Here is a 21,824-nt window from a genome sequence, read left to right on the forward strand (position 1 = left end):
AACTTGGGCACATTCTTCTGTGGGCAGCCTAATACATGTTACTGTTGTATGGGCAGGAAAATGACATATGACCCTCAGCACTCATTTGTATGGCACACTAAAGGCCTTTGGGATTCTCTATTCCACTTTTAGGTAGAAGTAGGCTGTCTTAAGAAAGGTAGAGGTATTAACTGGAACAAGTTCAAAGAGCTCCCTAACCATCTAAATCCAAAATCTGGAAATTCTGTGTCCTATAGTGATTAAAAAAAAAGACAAATCTTATTCTCCCTGAAATTTAGAAATTGTACCCTTTTACTTGGGATCAGTTCATTGGCTATCCCTAGGGTTCAGACACACCTGGGAAGCAGGGAGGACTCTCAAGTCATAGTGGGTCTGAAGACCTAGTATATCTCTGGAAATATTTAACACCCTAAAGTACTTTAGTCTTCTTTTATTTTTTTAGGCTACTTTCCTCTTCTTTATTCTCAGTAACTCAGATTCTTGGATATAAAGCTGAGCAGACTTGAGATAACCAAACTATTAAGCATACCCTTAGGACTAGTGATTTCTCTTCTGACATTTTGCAGAAAAGAATTTGCTAGCATCCCTTTAAATAATCCAAAATGTATTAGTCAAAACGATGGCTTCAACTTTTCTCTACATACAAAAGTGATGTCCAATATTTTAGGATGAACTTGAGATGTTTTTCTAGGAATAGTGCTTTCAGTTGCACCAGGCCAGAAATATTCCCTTGCCAGTTGCCCTTGTAATCAATGACAAACATTTAAACTGATTCCTAGCCTTAGAACAGTTTTCCTCCAGGCAAAGTTATTTAAAAAGACATCAGAATCTTGGCCATACTTACATTACACTTAGATGTGTGTAGAAGAGTAAGAATACCAAATCTATGACCATATTATAAAATTTGTAAAATAAATCAAGTAATCAATATTCAAATATTCTTTCTTAATAACATAAGATTTTGTCTAAGACATAATAGATTTCTAAAAAACTTTTTTTTTCTGAATTATTTAAAACACTTTTCAAGATTCACTTCTCTGAATAATATGCCATCCACATTATATCCTAGTTTCACAGAGGTCAAAACAGACCCAAAGAGCATACTCTCTAACTGAAGAACTGGGTCAAAAGTTAACCACTGAGTTCCCAGTTTAACCTTTATTTAATAAAATCATTCCATTTTCTGCTTCATATTGGTGAGAATTCTAAAAGAAAATGGCAGTGAAGATCTTTGTTTATTTTAAACAATTAATAAGTTTCACTTCTTTGGCAATTTATACTCTTCTAGAAAACTGATGCTAAAGTAAGAAACCTAGAAGTATATGCTAATGCAAATTAACAGCAGTGATAGTGATGATGTTTAGAGGCATGTTTATAAATCAAGAAGAACTAATCAGGATGTTTTCCTAAAACATTTTCTTCTATTGAACCTTCAACAAATTTGTTCTTCAGTCAAACCACATGCAGGAAGTTCCTTGATGATTGAATACATTTTCATATTTATATCTTTATACAATAAACATCCTGTTCTCTTAGAAATAAAAAATTGCCATCAAGAATAATTACCAGGAACTTTTATAATCAGTTTCATATCATTATCATATTCTTCACTTTGTCAAAGTTTAGTCCATTTAAATTACTAAAAGACTAACTCACAATGGTAGTTTGAGATTAAAACATGTCATTTTGTGTTTCTGAAACATGTTTGTCTTAGTCTGATTATAGACACAGAATTATTTTCCCATCACCTTTTCAATTATTTTCCTGAATCAATGCAGTATATTTGAATGCACTAGCCATGGAGCTTAAAAGACTTAAGTTTTGATTCTGATTCTATTTCTTTCTAGTATAACATAACAATGTCTCCGGGTCTTAGTTTTTTCATTGATAAAATGGTGGTAACAAAATCTATATTTCCTATTTTACAGGGTTAATGTGAGGACTGAGTGAGTTAATGAAGGTAAAAGCATTTCATGACCACAAAGTATTTTGTAAATATTAGCTATTGTTATTTTTCCTCTCATTCAGAAACTTCTTTAAGTGTTCTATCAAATACAGAAAGAATCAGCAGAGCTTAAAAGACAGAGATATGACCTTGAATTCATCAAGGCCTACACTGAAATTGTGCTTCTAAAATATACTAGCTAGGTATCCCTGAATAAGTCATAACCTTTCTTCTTCCAGGCAACACTAGGAATGCAAGGTGTGTTAATACAATTGGGTATCTGCACTGGTATGAATGTCTTTACCATAAATTCTCTACACCAACAAAATATGAGGTCGAGATCAAAAAGAGAACAAAAAAATAGGTAACCAATGTATATCTATTCCTCCCTTAACACAAATTATATAGATTTAGAGCTGAAAAGAGCCATGAGGTAACTAATCCAATCCATCATTTTATAGATGAAGAAACAGAGGCTCCAAGAGGCCAAGTGATTTCCCCACATTTGCAGAGTTATCATATGCCAGAGGGAGAACATCTTATAACATAGAATGGACACTGGAAATGAAATGGCTTATTAAAAAGGTACTTTGTGACAGGAATAAGTCAATTTGTGACTGCTTATGGAAACAAGGAACATGAAAAATGAACTAAAATAGTTGTCAGGAAATTTCATCTCTAGTTCTCTCTGCCACTAACTAGCTCTGTGACCTTGAACAAAGTACAGAAGGCATAAAGCACTTATTAAGGTTTTCCTATGTTCTAGGCATTGTGCTAAGGTCTAGAGATACAAAAAAAAGGCAAAAAGCAGTCACTGCACTAAATGGGGGAGATAACATGCAAATTGCATACATAAAAGATAAACAGGTAAATGGAACACAATTGCAGGGGGAAAGCACTAGCCCTAAGGGAGATTAGGAAAGGCTTTTTGCAGAAGAGGTTTTAACTGGGACTTGAAGGAAGCCAGGAGGCAGTGATTAAGAGAGAGAGAATTCCTGGTATAATGTCATGAAAGGCTTTAAAAGTCAAACAGAGAATTTTATATTTGATTCTGAAGGCAAATGGGAATCAATGAAGTTTAGTTGAGTCAGGGGTCTGGGTTGGGGTGGAAGAGGATGTGATATGGTCAAATCTATGTTTTAGGAAGACCAGTCTGGCAGCTGCCAGGAGAATTAAAAAGGAGTGGGGAGATTCCTGAGGCAGGGAAAGGATCAGCAAGCTGTTGTAATAATAAATCAAGGCATCATGGTAGCAGCTGGGTGAGTCAAGATGTTGGAAAAGTAGAATTAAGAGGATTTGGCAGCTGACTGGATATGGGGGAGAAAGTTGAGAATGCCACCTAGTTTGTGAGCCTGAGTGACCTGGGGGATGGAAGAACCCCCAATATGGACGTTTTCAAGAGAAGAGGGTTTGGGGTTGTGATTTCTGTTTTGGTTCTGTTCAGTTTAAGATCTCTACAAAACATTCAGTTTGAGATGTCCATTAATAATGAAAAGAAGTAGAGGCACCTATTGTAAATGACTTTCTTAAGGAGTTTAGACAGAAAAGGGAGGAGAGATCTAAGATGATAATTAAAGAAGATTAATAGATCCAGTGAGGATAATTGAAAGATTAGTGTGAGTGGGACAATCTGTTGGAGAAGTATTTTGTAGTTGTGTTTGTATAATTCCTGGGTTTGTTTTGGTAGATAGATTCCTAAGTTTTTTATATTGTCTAGGGTGATTTTAAATGGTATTTCTCTTTCTACTTCTTGCTGCTGTGATGTGTTGGAAATATATAGAAATGCTGATGATTTATGTGCATTTAATTTGTATCCTGCAACTTTGCACAAATTGCTGATTATTTCTATTAGCTTTTTAGTTGATTCTCTAGGATTTTTTAAGTAGACCATCATTATCATCTGCAAAGAATGATAGCTTAGTCTCCTCATTGCCTATTTTAATACCCTCAATTTCTTTTTCTTCTCTAATTGCTACTGCTAGTGTTTCTAGTACAATGTTAAATAACAGAGGTGATAATGGGCATCCTTGTTTCACGCCTGATCTTATTGGGAAGGCTTCTAATTTATCCCCATTGCATATGATGCTTGTTGATGGTTTTAGATATATACTGTTTATTATTTTTAGGAAAGGCCTTTCTATTCCTATACTTTCTAGTGTTTTCAATAGGAATGGACATTGTATTTTGTCAAAGGCTTTTTCAGCATCTATTGAGATAATCATGTGGTTTTTGTTGGTTTGCTTGTTGATATGGTCAATTATGTGAATGGTTTTCCTAATGTTGAACCATCTTTGCATTCCTGGTATAAATCCCACCTGATCATAATGAATAACCCTCGTGATTACTTGCTGGAGTCTTTTTGCTAGTATTCTGTTTAAGATTTTTGCATCTATGTTCATTAAGGAGATTGATCTGTAGTTTTCTTTCTCTGTTTTTGATCTACCTGGCTTTGGGATCAGTACCATATTTGTATCATAAAAGGAGTTTGGTAGAACTCCTTCTTTGCTTATTATGTCAAATAGTTTGTATAGTATTGTAATTAGTTGTTCTTTGAAGGTTTGATAGAATTCATTGCGAATCCATCTGGTCCTGGGGATTTTTTCTTAGGGAATTCTTTGATGGCTTGTTCAATTTCTTTTTCTGATATGGGATTATTTAAGTATTCTATTTCTTCTACTGTTAATCTAGGCAATTTATATTTTTGTAAATATTCATCCATATCATCTAAGTTGCTATATTTATTGCCAAATAATTGGGCAAAATAGTTTTTAATGATTTTTACTTTGGCTTTGTCAGAAATCATGGTCATAACTCCTGCCTTCTTTTTCTCAGTTGAAGACCAAAAGATTTTGCTCCAGCCATAGACCTTAAACCTGTGTATTCCACTCACCTCATATATGTTTCTTGTAGACAACATATGGTAGGATTTTGGTTTCTAATCCACTCTGCTATTTGCTACTGCTTTATGGGTAAGTCCATCCCATTCACATTCAGAGTTATAATTATCAGTTGTGAATTCCCCAACATTTTGGTATCCTCTCCTAGTTCTACCCCTTCTTCTTACACTATTTCCTTTTAAACCAATGGCTTGTTTTAAACCAGTCCCCTTGTCGCCTCCCTTAATTTACTTCCCTTTTCCATCCCCTCCCTTATTCTTCCCCAATTTTTATTTTTTAAGGCCTAATAAATTCCCTCCCCACTCTCCTCTCCTCCCTTTTTTGACCTCCCCACTCCTCTGCTCCCCTTGTTTTATCCCTTCTGACTTTCTCAGTAGGGTTAGATAGAATTCTATATCCCAATGGATATAGCTACTCTTCCCACTCAGGATTAATTCTGCTGAGAGTAAGGTTTAAATATTACCTATTAATGCTCTCTTCCTCTCCTTATAATAGTATTCATCCCCTCCCCTTCCCATGCCCTCTGTGTGTGGTATAGAATATCCTATTTTTCTTATTCATTCAAGTTTCTCTTGGTGCCATCTACTATTCACTCCCTTCTTTTTTCTCCCCGTATCATCTTAGACCATTTAGTACTCCAACCTCTCCCTATGAATAATTCTTCTAATTACTATAATAGTGAATACAGTTTTTGAAAATTACACTAATTTGATCTTATTGAAGCCCTTAAAGAGGCAAATTTAAAAATAAGAGTTTTCTTTCTTTCCCCTCTGTTTCTTATTTACCTTTCCATGTTTCTCTTGGTTTTTGTGGTTGGATATCAAACTTTCCATTTAGCCCTGGTCTTTTCTGTGTAAATACTTGGAAATCTTCTATCTTGTTGAATGCCCAAACTTTCCCCTGAAAGTATATAGTCAGTTTTGATAGGTAGATGATCCTTGGTTGTAGACCCAGTTCTCTTGCCTTTCTGAATATCATATTCCAAGCCTTGCAGTCTTTTATTATGGAGGCGGCCAGATCCTGTGTGATCCTGATTGGTGCTCCTTGATATGTTAATTGTCTCTTTCTGGTTTCTTGTAAAATTTTTTCTTTTACTTAGAAGCTCTTGAATTTGGCTATTATATTCCTGGGAGTTGTCTTTTCAGGGTTTAGTGTAGAGGGTTATCTATGGATCCTTTCAATGTCTATTTTACCCTCTTGTTGAAGAACATCAGGGCACTTTTGTTGGATAATTTCTTGTAGTATGGAGTCCAAATTTCTATTAATTTCTGTTGTTTTTTTTTTTTTTTTCAGGAAGACCAATGATTCTCAAATGGTCTCTTCTAGACCTGTTTTCTTGATCTGTCAATTTCTCAGTGAGATATTTCATGTTTCCTTCTATTTTATCAGTCTTTTGACTTTGTTTTATTTGTTCTTGCTGTCTTGAGAAATCATTGGCTTCTACTTGCCCAATTCTGGTCTTTAAAGACTGGTTTTCTGCTATAATCTTTTGATTTTCCTTTTCGATTTGGTCTGTTTTTCATGGTTTCCTCCAATTTGCTTATTGTTTCATTTGATTTGGGGGCATCTTTCTTCAATTGGGAGGTTCTGTCTTTTAACCTGTTAATTTCCTTTTGAGTTATTTCCTATTTCTCTCGTCAAATCTCTTCCATCTTTCTCATGATCTCAGATTTGAACTCTTCAAGAGCTTGTGATCAATTTTCATTTCTTTGGGAAGGTTTGGATGTGATTACTTGTTTGTTCTCCTCTGCTATTTACTCTATTGTTGGATGTTTTCTGTGTAAAAGTTGTCAAGTGTTAAATATTTCTTCTTGATCTTTCATTTTGGAGGATCTTGTGCCTGGCTTGCCATTATTATTATTATTTCTTTCTCAGTCAGAAGTCTGGGTGAGGCAGAGAGGCTCTCTGCCTATCCTATTGAGCTATGGAGCAGTTTTTGTCTGAGTCACAGTGCCGTGTGCCCTGTCAGCTTTATCCTCGCGGCCACAGTTGGTCTGCATTCTTTAGGCTCCTGAGGTCTCAAGTCTAGCTGTTCTCAGGGTCAAGCCTCCTGGTGGTCCCCTTGCTTGTTCCTCTGTCCAAAGTTCCTTTAACAGTCTCTGGGTGCTGCTTCCACAGTCATGCACTCCTCTGCACAGGGTCCCCACCCAAGGTCTGAGCCTGCACTCAAGGTCTGTATTCAAAGTCCATGCATTCTTTAGCCTCTTGAGGTCTTAAGTCTTGCAGCTCTCAGAAGCAGGCTCTGGTGATCCCAGCTAGCTGCCAAGAAGTTAATGAATGCCCCAAACTTGCTCAAACTCTTGTGTGCTGGCTTTGGCACTATAGGTGGTTGGTGGGAGGTAGGGGGGAGGCGAGACAGCTCATGTTTTAGTGAGAGCTATTCACCCCCTTATAGCATGGAAATGCCCCAATCTCACATACCTTCAATGCTGTGCCCTGTTGTGGGGTCCCTTCGTTCATCTGGATTTGTTTTTATGTCCTCTTGAGGAGTCCTATCTGTGTGGGTTGTGATAATTAGATTAAGTCTACACTGCCCAACTTTAGATTTAATAACCAAAGGTGAGAGTACCTTCCAATTCTGGGAGGTCCTAACTCATGTGTGCTAGTGTAAGTAAAGAATCAGAATCAACCGACCACCCCCTACACTTTCTATGAGAAAGCGTCTATTGTGATTGGACATGCAGGCTAGGGGAAGGCACTGGAAGTGACGCATATGTGACCCCTCTAAAAGAGGGAGTTGAGTGAGTGAGGCTGCTTTTGGTTTGGTGAAGGGGACCTGAGGGAGCTTTGCTGGTTCGTGACTGAGAGTGTTCCACATGGTGAGTTTAAAGACTGAATCTTCCTGAACTTCTATTAAGAAACTTCCTTTTATAGACTCTGTGAATGAAGTTTGCTCCATTCACCTCCAGGCCTCAGGCCCTTTAACCCTTGGCTGAGGGTTAAGATCTACCTGGATTAATTTGTGAGATAGATTCTTATTTTCTTCCTCTCTCTCCTCTCATGTAAATAAACTTCCATTAAAGTCAATTTTGATTTGAGATTATTCTTAATTGAGGATTGATAATAGTTCAATCCTCTGGCGACCATCTTTAATATAATGAACCCATAAAACCCTTTTTTCACCCTTACAGGGTTAAGCATGCTGCTTCTACTCTGCTGCCATCTTACCCCAGAAGTCAACTCATAATCTTAAAGGGTTGCTTGGGGTATTAATTAATGAGGGGACAGGCCCAGAGTGACACAGTCAGAATGTGTTAAGAGGCCTGAGAGAAACTAAATTCAGGTTTCCTGATTCTGAGACCAATTCTCTATCTACTATATCACTCTTCAAGCACCTCCCATTCCATATTTGTTTAGCTGACTTTTTGTATCTAAATATAAGACTTTACATTTATCCCTACTGAACTTACTTTATTTGATTCACATAAGAATGGAACCTGACTGCCACCCTGTGAGCTTTTTATCCCTGCCAGCTTTATATTATCTGCAAATGTGGTAAGTATGACATTTAATCTTCCATCATAGTCACTGATAATGTTAAAAAGTCAAACACAGAGCTGTGCAGTACTCAACTGCAGATGGTCAGCCAAACTAACACTGAACCACAAAGAACAGAATGGCTGCTTTTTGTGTTTGGCCATTCCACAATTTCTAAATGCATTTAATTGTAATTAATCTAGTCCCTTACTGTCTTTTCTACAAAAGTAGCATAAAATACTTTATCAAATGTATGCTAATATCTAAGCAGTCTATGTCCACAGCCATCACCTGATCTACTAGCTTAATAATTGTCAGTAAAAAAGAAAGTTGGTTGGACATGATTTGTTCTTGATGAAGTCCACTCAGTTTCTGTAAATAATACATCATTAGATGTTCATTAACTACCTCTTAAATGATTTATTCTAGCATTTCCCTTGGACTCAAAATTAGGCTCATTGGTCTATAGTCTGTTGAATCATTTCTCTTTTCTCTGAAAATCAGTAATATTTTCTCCTACAGCTCAGTGGTGTTTCTCCCATTCTCAATGATCTTTCAGTTATTACTAAAATAAGCTTGTTGTCATTTCTTTCAAAATGTAAGGATATATAGTTCATTGTATAGAGTAGTAGGCCTGGAGCTAAGAAGAATCAAATTCAAATCCAGACTATAAGGAATAGTTGGCACAGAGAAGGTTTGGAATTTTGGAAAAGCAACCTTGAGTGATAGGAGCAGAGGTTGAAAGGAGAAGCAGAGGCTTGTGGGAGAAAAGAACCTTAGAAGGGGCTTTGTCTCTGGACTCTGAAGGAGACGGAGGACTTTTACCCGACCTCTGGAGTCTACCAAGACTACCTGAGGGTTTTCCTGGATTTCTATTTCCTGGAAGACTTGTTGGTTTCCTGCTTCTTAACTATATCATAACAGAAGAACTTAGACATCTGCCAGTGGCTGGCAGGGGTCTGTGAACCCAACCAGCCTGCTGGGCCAACCCTGAAGACTCACTGTCCTGTCTTGTGCCAATTTAAGAGAGACCCTCATAAACCTACTGTCTGTAGTTTAGCTAGCAGATAGAGGAGAGAGAGTGAAAACTCCTGGCCAAGGTCAGAAGGCTTGGCCAGGTACCAAGGACTTCAACTGTTGTGTGACAGGGCAGGACTACCTAACCCCACTCACCTCACCCATCCTTGACACTTCAACATAATAAATTAATTTTGTTATCGAATTAGCAGTCAGATAAAGCTTCTTTGGGGACACAGTGACAATAAAGGAAGAAAAGGGAATTGGGGGAGACTATCTAGCAAGCTTTTGCTACACAAAGTCCAAGGCTGCTAGTCATTCAGTCTTTCCCTGACAGGGTTGGGTTCAGCAAGGATTTCTTGGGGTCCAGGCAATTAAGTTAAGTCCTGGAAAACAATTTAACCTCAAACCCAAAGAAACCCCTAGCTGGGCACTGACTCTGTCCATCTCTGTCTGCTACATTAGTCACAGAGATACCCTCTTATTGCCCTCTAAGTACAGGTGAATAGTTCCCTACATAGGCTTATCACACTCACAAGCCTGTCCATCCAAATAACATCTTTGGAACTCCCCAAAATCATCTTTACAAAACTCAAACAAATACTAGCTGACCCTGAATAAGTCACTTAACTTGTTTGCCTCAGTTTCCTCATCCGTAAAATGGGGATGATGATAGTACCACTCTTCAGGACTACTGTGAAAATCAAATAATAATTGTGAAGCACTTACCACAGTGCCTGGCCATAGTAAGCACTAAATAAATGTTAGCTCTTATTTGGACTAAATGACAAAATCATTAAAGGCAATCACGTGCTCACTTACTATCTCATTTGTCTTGGGCATCAATTCCTAAAAAGACATTTTTGTTCGTTCATTTCCAGTTCAAAGGACATACTCACTGGAAGAAGCAAACAAAGACATAAGCACCTCTGCTTTCTCTCTACTGTCAGTCTTCATCACCCTATCCATTCCAAATGTCTGTCTTATCTCCTCTTTTATCTTTTTCTTTCCTCCAAAATAGCTTTAAAAATCCCCCAAAACTTTTGGTTTTCTTGAGTTTCACTAGCAAACCACATCTCAACTCTGAACTTTAGCACTTCTGACATTTTTATAAAATCATGCCACACTTTTCATCCAATCACCTACTTTTGTTTCTGTCTTCTGCAAATACCTGCCTGCCCCCTCTTTAATGACATATTCTAAAATTTTCTCAGAAATCAGTCAAGCTCATTGGCCTATAGTTTGAAGATTCTAATCTCTTCCCTTTTCTAAAAACCAGGACATCTGCCCTTCTCCAGGCTTATGTCATAAAGGTCATACTTAAGACCTTTCAAATATCACTAATGCTGACTTAGCAATCAGATCTGCCATTTCTGTCAGTACCCTAAGATGCAGTTCATCTGGATCAGGTGTTGATCATCTGATCTGAATTCATCAAGACCAACTAGGTTGTTAGTCACTTATGTAATTTTTTCCTCTGGTTAATACAGTCTTCCTTTTTATTCTTCTTTTGTTTCCCATGTGCACCCTGTTATTCTCCTAATTTTTAACTTCTTGATGAACTGCTTTTCACTGATCATTCTCTTAATTAGAAATAGAGGAAAATATTATTCAGTTTGGGTTTGGTCAACAGTCAGGAGAAAAAAAAGTTACCTTCCCAAATGATCCAAATGCAAAAAGACCAAGGTCTTCATAAGACGTAACAGCTGTCAAGAGAAAAAAAGAATAGCAATATTTTTAATCACCTATATTAAAAAAACTGTAAAAATATTTAATGCATAATATATGATTTTATCCAAAATTTACTTTATAATTTAAGTAAATTATATAATAATTCTCATGGGTCCAGAATAATTGGAATCAATCAAACACAGGAGAGTTCTTCCTGAGAGATGTTTTGTACCCTTACATTCCAGGTAATAGACATTGTTTGATTTGAGAATATATAACAGAGATCTTTGAGAATATCATATAATTAAATTTTGTTGAATTTGAAGAAATTTAGTCCTGATATTGTTACTTTTGGATTTGAAACTTCAAACTGAAAAGGTTTTGGAAGGTCATATAAAACTGGAGCCTAAACAGATATCAGAGGTTGCCTTAAAATCTTGTAAATTAAGCTATCACTTCAAGAAAGGACTAAGAAGTACACTAGCTACAATGGGCAAGTCCTGTCAATAAATTACCCCATAGTAAATTTAAAAAGGGACAAATGCAAAAAGTGACCATTGATCTCTAAGGCTGAAAAATCCACTGTAATATTTTCACTAAGTAAACTTATACAGGAAACAGGATTTGGAAACTGAAGACCTGGAGAGATTGAATCAAATAAACAAAGTCTTGCTGTACTTTCAAAGAATTTTTTTTCTGGTCATGGGATAATAATAATAATGATGTATTTCTTTCATATAACATAATAATACTACTTGTAGATGGTCTGTAAGGAAAGATTTTGAGTGTAGGCTTTCCAAAAACTCTTATTACAGGAAAACAATTACCTTAAGTTGTTTATTTTGTAAGTTGTTAAATAATATAGTCTTTTAAACACCTCAAGGAACTATAAAAATATTTTTAAGTTAAAGTGAGAGAGTGTGATATAGTAGAAAGTAAACTACAGTAGTATCCAGAAGACCTGTGCCTCTGTTTTCTCATATATGAAAGAGTTGTACTAAACAATTTTTATGGCCTTTCCTAGTTCTAAACTTCCTATAAGGTTTTCTCCAAATGTTAAAGTTTCTTCCTCCTCAAATTATCTAACATTAAAAGTTTTGTACCCCCTTCACATTATATCATTAGAATTTAATGTGGTTCAAGGTAAGAACTATTTCATTTTTGTTTTGAATCTTCTGTGCCTTAAACATATTAGGAACTTTGAAAATGTTTGTTCAATTGAGTACTATAACTTTCTGCTTCCAAAGTTATCAGTTTTAAAGTCAGTCAATAAAATATCTAAGTTATTTGGATAAGTTTATCAAAAAAATTTATGTATGGTTTGGTTATTTTAAAATTGTGGTGCTAAACAAACATTTATCATCAGTAAAAAGATGAGCAAATATCTTCATTAAAAGGTATGAAGCTATAATTTAATTACAAAAAAATAAACATTTTTTCTATCTAAAAATTAAAATAATAATTTTTACTTCTCAAGAGATAATTAATCACTTCTAGAAATGCTGTAACTATATTTATATTCCCTACGCAAATTCTAGCAATTTCAAAAGATGTGGGTGGGGCACACTACAGCAATAATAATTGTTTCTAGTTGTTTGTGAATAATCTAGTCTGAAGTACATTGTACTTTATAAATAGAACTGGTCTTGGAGAAAAGAGATATGGGTTGCAGTTCCAATTCTCTAAGTTTCTTAAGGTATAACTTCTTAATCCTCTCAAAGCTAAGAAGATCATTAACTGCAAAATGTCAAAATATCTTTAATAGCAGTGGCCATGCAGTCTTGCATGTGTAATTTAGGGGCAAATGAGTTAATCTTTTCTGGTATTTAGATACTCATCTACATATTAGATTAGATAATCTCTAAATTTGGTCTTGTATCTCTTAAAATTCTGTGATCCTATAAGATGACTCAATTTGAGATCAACAAAAAAGAATCAGAGTATATAGTATGTTCCAAGTCTAAGAGTAGAGCACCATTCTCAATTCAGAATGCTGAACTTCTAGTTAAAACATCTGTCTAGTGATTACATATGGGCACTTTGGAACTGCACATTGTGGCCACTTTTCTATGTCTGAGACATAAATAATGATTTTTATGCTTAACACTCCTAAGTCATAAATTAAGTGAAATATCTCCATGTATTTACTTATTAATGATATGATGCTGACATGCTCTATAAAAAATCCTGTTAAATGTTAACAAACTCAACCTCCCACCTCATCTGCATCCTAAAAGAACATTCAATTAAATACAATTTTGACTTTCTAAGGCTATTTACTGTAATTTTTCTTGTTTTATTGCTGTTAGGCATTTGTTTCTTCTTGTCCCTCCCCTTCCTCCATATGGTTGCTATTATTAAAGCCGACTTATGAAGAAATAAGCATATTGAGAAACATCAAAACAATATAAGGAATGATTATCCTCTCTAATAGCATGTCCTATAGTGCAGAAACGATCTGAAAGGCAGAATTATTTTTATCATTTACAGGAACTCATTTTAGCAGTACCTGGCACAACCCATGTTAAATAAATAACTGGAATCAATCATCAACATGTGAGAGGAATCTATTTTAGGAAACCTTTTACATATATATATATATTTTTTATATTAGACAAATCAATGTTGTGTTTTGAGGAGTCTGAAAGTCTGAAAATCTTAATCAAATAAACAAGAGAGAAAATCTTATTTAGTGTGCCACTGAGGCATATGTCATGGCTATTTTGGTCTGGCAAAGAGTTAAGTCTTCACAGGAACATTTGGAAAGCTGCTTCTCATGAACATGTGGAATATTTCCATCTAGTTACTGTCTATTCTGCATTTTTCCTTCAATGAAAAAGGACAATTAATAAACCCTGGGTGAAGTACAAAGCTCGAGCTTCTCAGCAGCAGTAATATTATCTTTGGATCTGGGTTGAGAAACATAAGTTATTTAAATATAGTTCAACCCTCAGAAAGTTGGCCGTGTGGAATGTTCCCTTATTATTTCAAAATTCCTCTAGTTGTCATGTTTTCCAAACCATCTTGTTTCCTTTTAGTTACAAATCAACCATAAAGGACAATTATCTAAAATTGTTAATTCATTCATTAATTCATCAAACACTTATTAGCTAATTACTATGTGACCTCTACTATTTTCAACGCTGTTAGTTACTGGCTCAACTTTGATAAATACATAAACTTCATCTTCAGTACACTATAATTTCTAGAAGCTCTCTTACTTCTCTGACCACATCTTCTCTTTTAATTTCTGGTTGTATTTCTTTCACCATCTAACTATGGGTCCTGAGCAAACTAATTATTGAACTTTTCAATTTCCAAATATATGGAAAACCTTGAGATCTCTAGCTTTTGACTGTAGACTACCTCACATATATCTATATCCACATATACCTATATACTATATCCCTTGCCACATAAACATGTCTAAAAGAATGTTCCCTAATGCCCAATTTTTCATTGCTTTTCAAATAATTTTTTGTATCTTCTCAGTCATCCAGATTGGTAATCTTGAATTCCTCAATGACCCTCAATTTCATCCATGTAATTCATCCCTGAATCTTGCTACCTGGTAACCTTTGTATCTCATCACAATCTTGCTAATCTTCAATATCACAAGTTTAGACAACCCATTAACTACTTTCCTAAAACCATGGACTCCAATCTTTCCATCTTCATTGTATCCTATTTTAAAAGGAAGAATCATTTTCCTTGGGAACTGTTTTGAACATGTTGTCTTTTAGTCACTGTCAAAGTACTTCTTCAGAATTAAAAAAAAATAGAAGTACTTTTCTATGTCTGAAACATTCTGAGCAATGATTTGGAATCCTACAATGGCTCTCATAGAGAACAGTAGCTATGAAGGATGATTTGAATTTGAATCCCGTATCTAGCATCCATTACCTGCAAGACTTTGGGTAAATAGCATAATCCCTACATAATCCCTACAGTGCCATCTGTAAAATGAAGATATTATATTGGAGGACCACTAATGTCCCTTCCAACTCTAAATTTATGTATCTATTAGATTATGACCTCATATAAAAATTAAAAATTCTGACTCTAGTCTTTAGAAAGTTTACCGAACTGCCCTGATCTTTCACTTCACCATTTCCTTTCTTTTACTTGCCATTTCCTATGTCTTGAACAATGATTTCAAGCCTCTCAGTCAAAATGTACGCCTGCCCTCAATAAAATTCTCAAGTCTTACCTCATTCATACCATGTTTCCAGATTAGTTCCACCTCTAGTTTCACGAGTAATGTTGCACTATTCATAAGTCTCTACATAACAGAAGATTATTTTTATTTTCTGTTGCTTTTTTTATAGGTATTTTTGTATTCTGCCTCTCCCATTGTATTGTACAAAACTCTGAGCATAAGTATCCCTTCTTCTACTGACTTTAAAATGATCTCAGCACCAAAGATAACTAAAAGAAGATATCTGCTAACAGAGTTACCTATTAGATAATGAACCAAATGTTGCCTTGTGTAAGAGAGAAATCTGTTTTCTTTGTTCAGCAGTATGAGGGCTAAGCTTATACTGAGCTCTAAAAAAAAAAGTGTTCCATCTACAATCTGAACTCTGTATAGCAAACAATTCTAATACTATCTTAAGACTGATGCAAAATTCATCTGCCAATTAGAAACCTGGAAAAATGTCTTGAGACTCAGAGTCCAAAGTACAGGACCTGCAGATTATGTCCCTGGCTGGAGAATGAAGCCCTTTGCTTCCAGAAAAAAAAAAAAAGGAATGAAAAACTCTCCATACTACTAACCTCATGAAAATTTATGACAAAATTAACTCTAAACGGTCTATATAATCCTTTGCCTGACTAACAAGTTACAACCAGGTATTATAATTCTAATAAAAGAAACTTTTTAAATAATCAAATAAAGATTTTTATGATATCACTGATATTTGAAGAAGCCTACCTCAGTAGAGTACATTTACAATAACTGAAAGAATTCAATCAACAGAAGAAGGAAGCAGTAGTGTCTGTACAGGATCATGAAGAAGCCAGTTAAAGAACCCAAGTAGGTTACTTAGTGCAAAGGAGATTAGGAAGGAAAGAAAAAATGATTTCTTCTACTTTATAATACCCTAAATTAGGAAAAACAACATAGATAGGTATTAGATTTTTAGAATTGCCAGAAATGAATTGGTATGTGTAGGTTGAGAAATCTACACTTTAATAAAGAAGCAGCTAGCTGAACCAAGTTATTTGTTCATTATCTGAAAAACATACATAATCATTACAACAGGCTAAAGAGTCTACACTAAACTGTCAAAACTAAGGAATAATAATTACATGAAGTAATAAAAATGAAAGGCAACATGGTGTAGTAAAGCGTCAGCTTTGTGGTTAAGAAGACTTAAATTCAAGTCCTTCCTCAGGCACATAATAGATATATAACCATATCAGCAAGTTACTTTAACTCTCAGTGCTCCAGACAAATTTGAAAGAGTATATAATACACATAAAATGTTCATCTGTATCAGAAAACGAGGGTCCACCCTAGGTGTTCCCCACACAGCTGAAATCACAGGTCTAGAGTTATTTAAAATTAATTTAAAAATAAAGGAAATTAGACTTTGAACTATACTTTCTTGTGTATGAAGGTGATGCTACTGACCACTATGAGCAGAGAATGCTATGATGATATATTTGCACTGACTTGCTCACTCTTTTTACCCCTCTATATGCCCAAAGGCATTTGTTTGCTGAATGGCTAGCCAATGAAGTGAAGGTTAGAATAAATATTCATCTATTTTTTCACCAAAGGCCCAAAGGCTAAGTAATCTATCTGATTTTCATTTGTTCAGGTGCTAATTATCCCCTAACCTGAAAAAGATATGCTGAAGCACAAATGATAATGTTAGTTTTCTCCTTTTTCTGAAGACATCATTTTGTATTGATGTATTTTCTACAGGACTAAAACTGTTCATCTTGACCTTCTGAGAAGCTTCAATTCACCCTCCCTGTTAGATCTGCTCATCTCATCAATGGCAAGCTTAATGGCTACTTTATTCTATAACAAGCATATACTCTTTTTACTCACCTGTCTGAATACACATAGTAAGGAGAAGATGAACCGAGGAAGAAGCCAAGATAGCAACTATCAGTAGCATGATACTAAAACATAAAACAGCACACTGTTAAACAAGTTTGTTTTTGTCCTCTCTTCCAAAAGAAAAATTCCCTACATTCTTGAGGGTTTTCTACTTATAGATAAAAATCCCATTTTGAACTTACTTGCACTAAATTTAATCTATAAATCCTATCTTCTTCAAAGATTATAATCTGAAATGCCAGTTAATTATATACTCATATATTTTTTCTTTTTAAGACAGATGCAGTTGAAAAACTCTATATACATAATTCCCTTATCAATATAAAATATCCAACTCCTATAGCTACTTGCTAAGAAATGAGGCACTATTGCCCCAAGAGTTTTTCTTGGGGAGGTACCAAGAAGCACCCTACTGTTTACAAGAGATCACTTGGAAAGGCACTGAAGAAACTGTGTCAACCCTTGACCTTGCTATAAACATCAATGTTAATAAGTAACAAAAAGGGATGTCATGTAAAATTAGGCTGAGAGAACCATCCACAGCTCTCAAAAGGTTTTTAATGACTTGAAGAACAAAAGTACTTTACTTTTATTAACAATTTTCCAAATCACATAAGTATTCAACATTATAATCAGAATTCTTTCTTACCTGCCTTATACACACACTCGCACACATACACATTGCCACGAGCTGTGATTTTATCAATGTGCAAAGCAAACTAATGTGGAAACTTTTTCTATTAATGTAGATCAGTCACTCATCTATAATTTAGAGTCTTAAAGAACCATCTGGGGTCTCTGAGGAGTAAAGTGATTTATCTACAATACAAAACTAGCACATGTCCGAAGTAAGTCTTCAGTCCAGGTCTTCCTGACTCCAGTGCTGACACTGTATCCACTAACATAGACTGCTTCTCATATTTACAGATGAGGCCAAACTAAATATACATCTTTTTTTCAAGTTAACAAAATAAAATGTTTGAAAACTAGATTTTACTTATTACTATGTCTGGTCTAAAGACTGGCTTATAATATTCCTGTTTCAAAATAATGGAAGCTATTTGATCTCTCACATGAAAACAAAATTAATTAAGGAAATTGGGCAATTAGTACAAATTAATTTCCCTAAAAGTTATAGGAGGTAGAACTACATTTTCAATGCTTTGTTTTAAATTCATAACTGAAAAATTATTAATTTTTTTCAGGAAAGCCTCTATAATAAAGACTACATGATTGTTTCCAAAAAATGAAATATGTGAGACTGTCAGTAAGGGAAGGGGATTACAGAGGAAAAGATCAGTAAGGAGAAGAATGAGATTATATGCTTAATTTTCCTTTTTCAATTGATATGTTATCTAAATGACTGATAAAACATGATCAGTTTGCCTACAATGATATAAAATGAATCAGTTCTTTAAGGTATAAGAGAGAAGGGATCAGCTTTTCATTAGGATTTTTGTATTAGTCATATTTTTAGATTAAAATTCAAGCTACTGGGTAAAGCTTTTTTTCTTCCTTTTTTGACTATAGATTTAAAGCTTGCTTTAAATCAGATTCCATTAAACTAATAATGAATTTTTCTACTAAAATCTCATTTATGGAGATGATTCTGAGCTCTTAAAGGCTATGCTACCAGTCTAAAGCCAAGCAGGTTCTGACAAGATGGAAAGACTTTAAATAACAGGCTCAGATTATCTGATTTTTGTTGGACTATCTACCTACCTAATTTAGGAGAGGCTCATCCCTAAGATAACTTCCCCTCTCCCCCCACCCCCCACAAACAGTAGCTCATAAAAACTTACAGAAGAACAAAAGACATTGATTTTAATCCGTATCAGTGAAGGGAGTAAAATGAAAAATTTCTAATACAGAATTAGGAAGATTTTGTTTCATATGTAAAGAAGTTACACAAAAACCATACTGGGCCACCTATAGCCTATCCTTGAGGACATAGGCAGTACCCCTAATATAAAATCCAGGGCAATGGCCAAATCTCTTTAATTTATTTTGGCTAATATCTGACGATGTTTTACATAAGTGATTATTAATGTAATTAATTATTAATGACAATAGGAGCAAATAAAAGAACACTTACCTAAACATAATAATACCTGTATTGGCCATAATGTAGGCCAAACCAAGGATGCTACTTCCAGTAATGGCATTCATTAAATTAAACACTGCAAAACTAAAAGAAATGCCTGGGGATTCATGATTCTGAAGTCCCTATAAGCAAAAAAAAAAGAAAATAGTTTAATAGTTTGAGCATTAACTTACTGGAGGCCACATCTATCCAAGGAACTACTACTAGGAGTTAGTACAGATATCCTAATTTATTTTTCCAAATATTTTTCCCTGAATTGAAAAGAATATTATGGTGCTTGGTAAAAATTTGAATGAAAATGTACATTTTCTTTCCTGTAGCTATTACTGCACTAATGTATATATTTTCAACAGTATTGAAACTATTTATCCTAGTCTCTCAATATGCCCCATTTCTATCCTGCTTGAAATAACTATCTGAACATGGTTAATTTCCCTGCTTCTCCCCTTATCCCAACCTGTCAGACTAATAGCTCAATGTGGCTCTAGGAGACTGGCTATGAGTATATTCTTTTCATTACTAAGGGTTGTGAGAGTCTTTGTGGTCTAAAGAGATTGAAAGACAATCACCTAAAACCAATTTGCTTCACAAAACAAATTCTTCTGTGGGTGCCAGCTCACCAAGTGCATACTGGTTTTGTTGTTTGTTTAGTTTTTTTCCCCCCTCACCAATTCTGAGGGATGGATAAATGAAAAAGCATTTAGTAAATACTATGTACCAAGAACTGTGCTAGCATTGGAGAATTAAGTAAAAAAAGCAAGACAGTCTGCTCTCAGGAGCTCACTTGCCAAATGGATAAGACAACACATAAAGGAGGCTTCAGTTTCATGGCAGATGGAAAAGCCAAGTGGTACTAAATGTCTGGCAGGCAAAATGATATGACAGATGTTCCATAACCAATGACTGTTGAATAAAGGGTAGTGGATCCAAGGATCAAAGTGGAGTAGGGCTTTGGGCTACCTTCAGCAGAGGTAAAGATGAAGGGGTCAGTATTAGCTAAAAATAGTATTCAGTGTCCGGTGGAAAATGTGCAATTAAGTTTAGCCTAGGGAAAGGGGAGATCCTTGGCTTCTTATCCTAGCAGTTTAATGGTGATACTGTTCCAGCATCATCAGCTTATCAGTTGTTTCAGGAGAATTGGTTTTAAGAAAATTGACCTAGACCATTTTGGGGACACCCATAAAAACAAAATGTGGGTCACATTAAAAACTAGTCATTAAGGGTACAAAAGCAATAAACAGTTCAGAAGAATGAAAAAAATCAATACAACTCATATATAAAAACAGTTAAGACCATCTTATTTACCATTGGTCATACTATTAATAATCCCTAGTATTAACTTGAACTGATATTTCAAAGGCTAAGTAAATAGAAGGGAAGATGGTTAAGAGAATAAATTTCAATTCTTCAAATCTGGTATAGGCCAACTTTAAAGTGTATTCTCCTAAAAAGGGTTTAAGTAATAAATCTCCAGAAACCAAATATAATTTTTTGCAGGGACCTGAGATGAAGAGTCAAAATCAAATGACATAATAATGCCCTTATCCAGAACTTTAAGGTTTGGGAACGGTTAATGTTTCCATTAAGATTTTTTCCAGAGATACCAGTCTATCAGTAAACTGTTTCTTCACCTTGCCTGTCTCCTGTGTGCATGAGTTCACACATATATGTGCCTAAGATGGTGGCTGAGTAAAAAGCAGCTGCTTAACCACTCCTAACCGAAACATATAGGACTCCTCAAGAAGACATAAAAACAAATCCAGAGGGAATGAAGAGACTCCACAACAGGGTGCAGCATTGAAGGTACGTGGAATTGGGGCATTTCCATGCTGTAAGGGGGTGAAATAGCTCTCACTAAAACGCAAGTTGAGTAACCCCCTACCCCACCCCACACCACCTACAGTGCCAAAGCCAGCACGCTAGAGCAAGCTCGGGGCACGCATTAAGTCCTTGGCAGCTACCTGGGGTTACCAGGGCCTGTTCCTGAGAGAAGCAATACTTAAGACCCCAAGAGGCTAAAGAACACATGCGGACTTTGAACTCAGGTGCAAGCGCAGACTCTTGAGTCCATGGATCCTGAGCACAGGAGCGGACTCAGATCCTGAGCACAGGAGTGGACCTTGAGTGAGGACCCAGTGCAGAGGTTGTGCACGACTGTGGAAACAGCGCCCTGAAACTCTTAAAGGAGCCTCAGACAGAGGAACAAACAAGGGGGCCACCAGGAGGCTTGACCCTGAGAACAACGAGATCTGAGACTTCAGGAGCCTAGAGAGTTCAAACAGACTCTGAGTGTGAGGAAAAACCTGAGAGGGCACAGGGCTAACAATGGCAAGCCAGAGACCAGAACCCCAAAAGAGAAAGATCATCAAGAAGAAATCTGTAACACTGAACAACTTTTACACAGAGAAAGTCCAGACAGCAGAGCAAAGAGCAGAGGAGAACAAACAAGTAATCACATCCAAACCTTCCCAAAAATAATGAAAACTGGTCACAAGCTATTGAAGAGTTCAAATCTGAGATGATGAGAAAGATGGAAGAGATCTGGCAAGAAAATAACAGTTTAAAAGGCAGAATTTCACAATTGGAAAGTGAGGCAAGTCAACTGAAGACCAGAAATGACCAGATTGAAAAGGAAAACAA

General features: G+C 35.6%; 1 protein-coding gene across 1 annotated transcript in view; it reads right to left on the reverse strand.

Moving 5' to 3' along the window:
- SLC38A6 (solute carrier family 38 member 6) overlaps nucleotides 1–21,824 on the reverse strand; it is a 72,426-nt gene that overhangs the window by 44,952 nt on the left and 5,650 nt on the right. The window contains exons 2-4 of the mRNA XM_044664867.1: nucleotides 19,176–19,306; nucleotides 17,069–17,142; nucleotides 10,990–11,042 (exon numbers count right to left, since the gene is read on the reverse strand). Coding sequence (XP_044520802.1) covers nucleotides 10,990–11,042; nucleotides 17,069–17,142; nucleotides 19,176–19,306 — 258 coding nt within the window. The remainder of the gene's footprint in view (nucleotides 1–10,989; nucleotides 11,043–17,068; nucleotides 17,143–19,175; nucleotides 19,307–21,824) is intronic.

The sequence above is a fragment of the Gracilinanus agilis genome, chromosome 2 (assembly GCF_016433145.1).
Source record: "Gracilinanus agilis isolate LMUSP501 chromosome 2, AgileGrace, whole genome shotgun sequence".
Taxonomy (NCBI): domain Eukaryota; kingdom Metazoa; phylum Chordata; class Mammalia; order Didelphimorphia; family Didelphidae; genus Gracilinanus; species Gracilinanus agilis.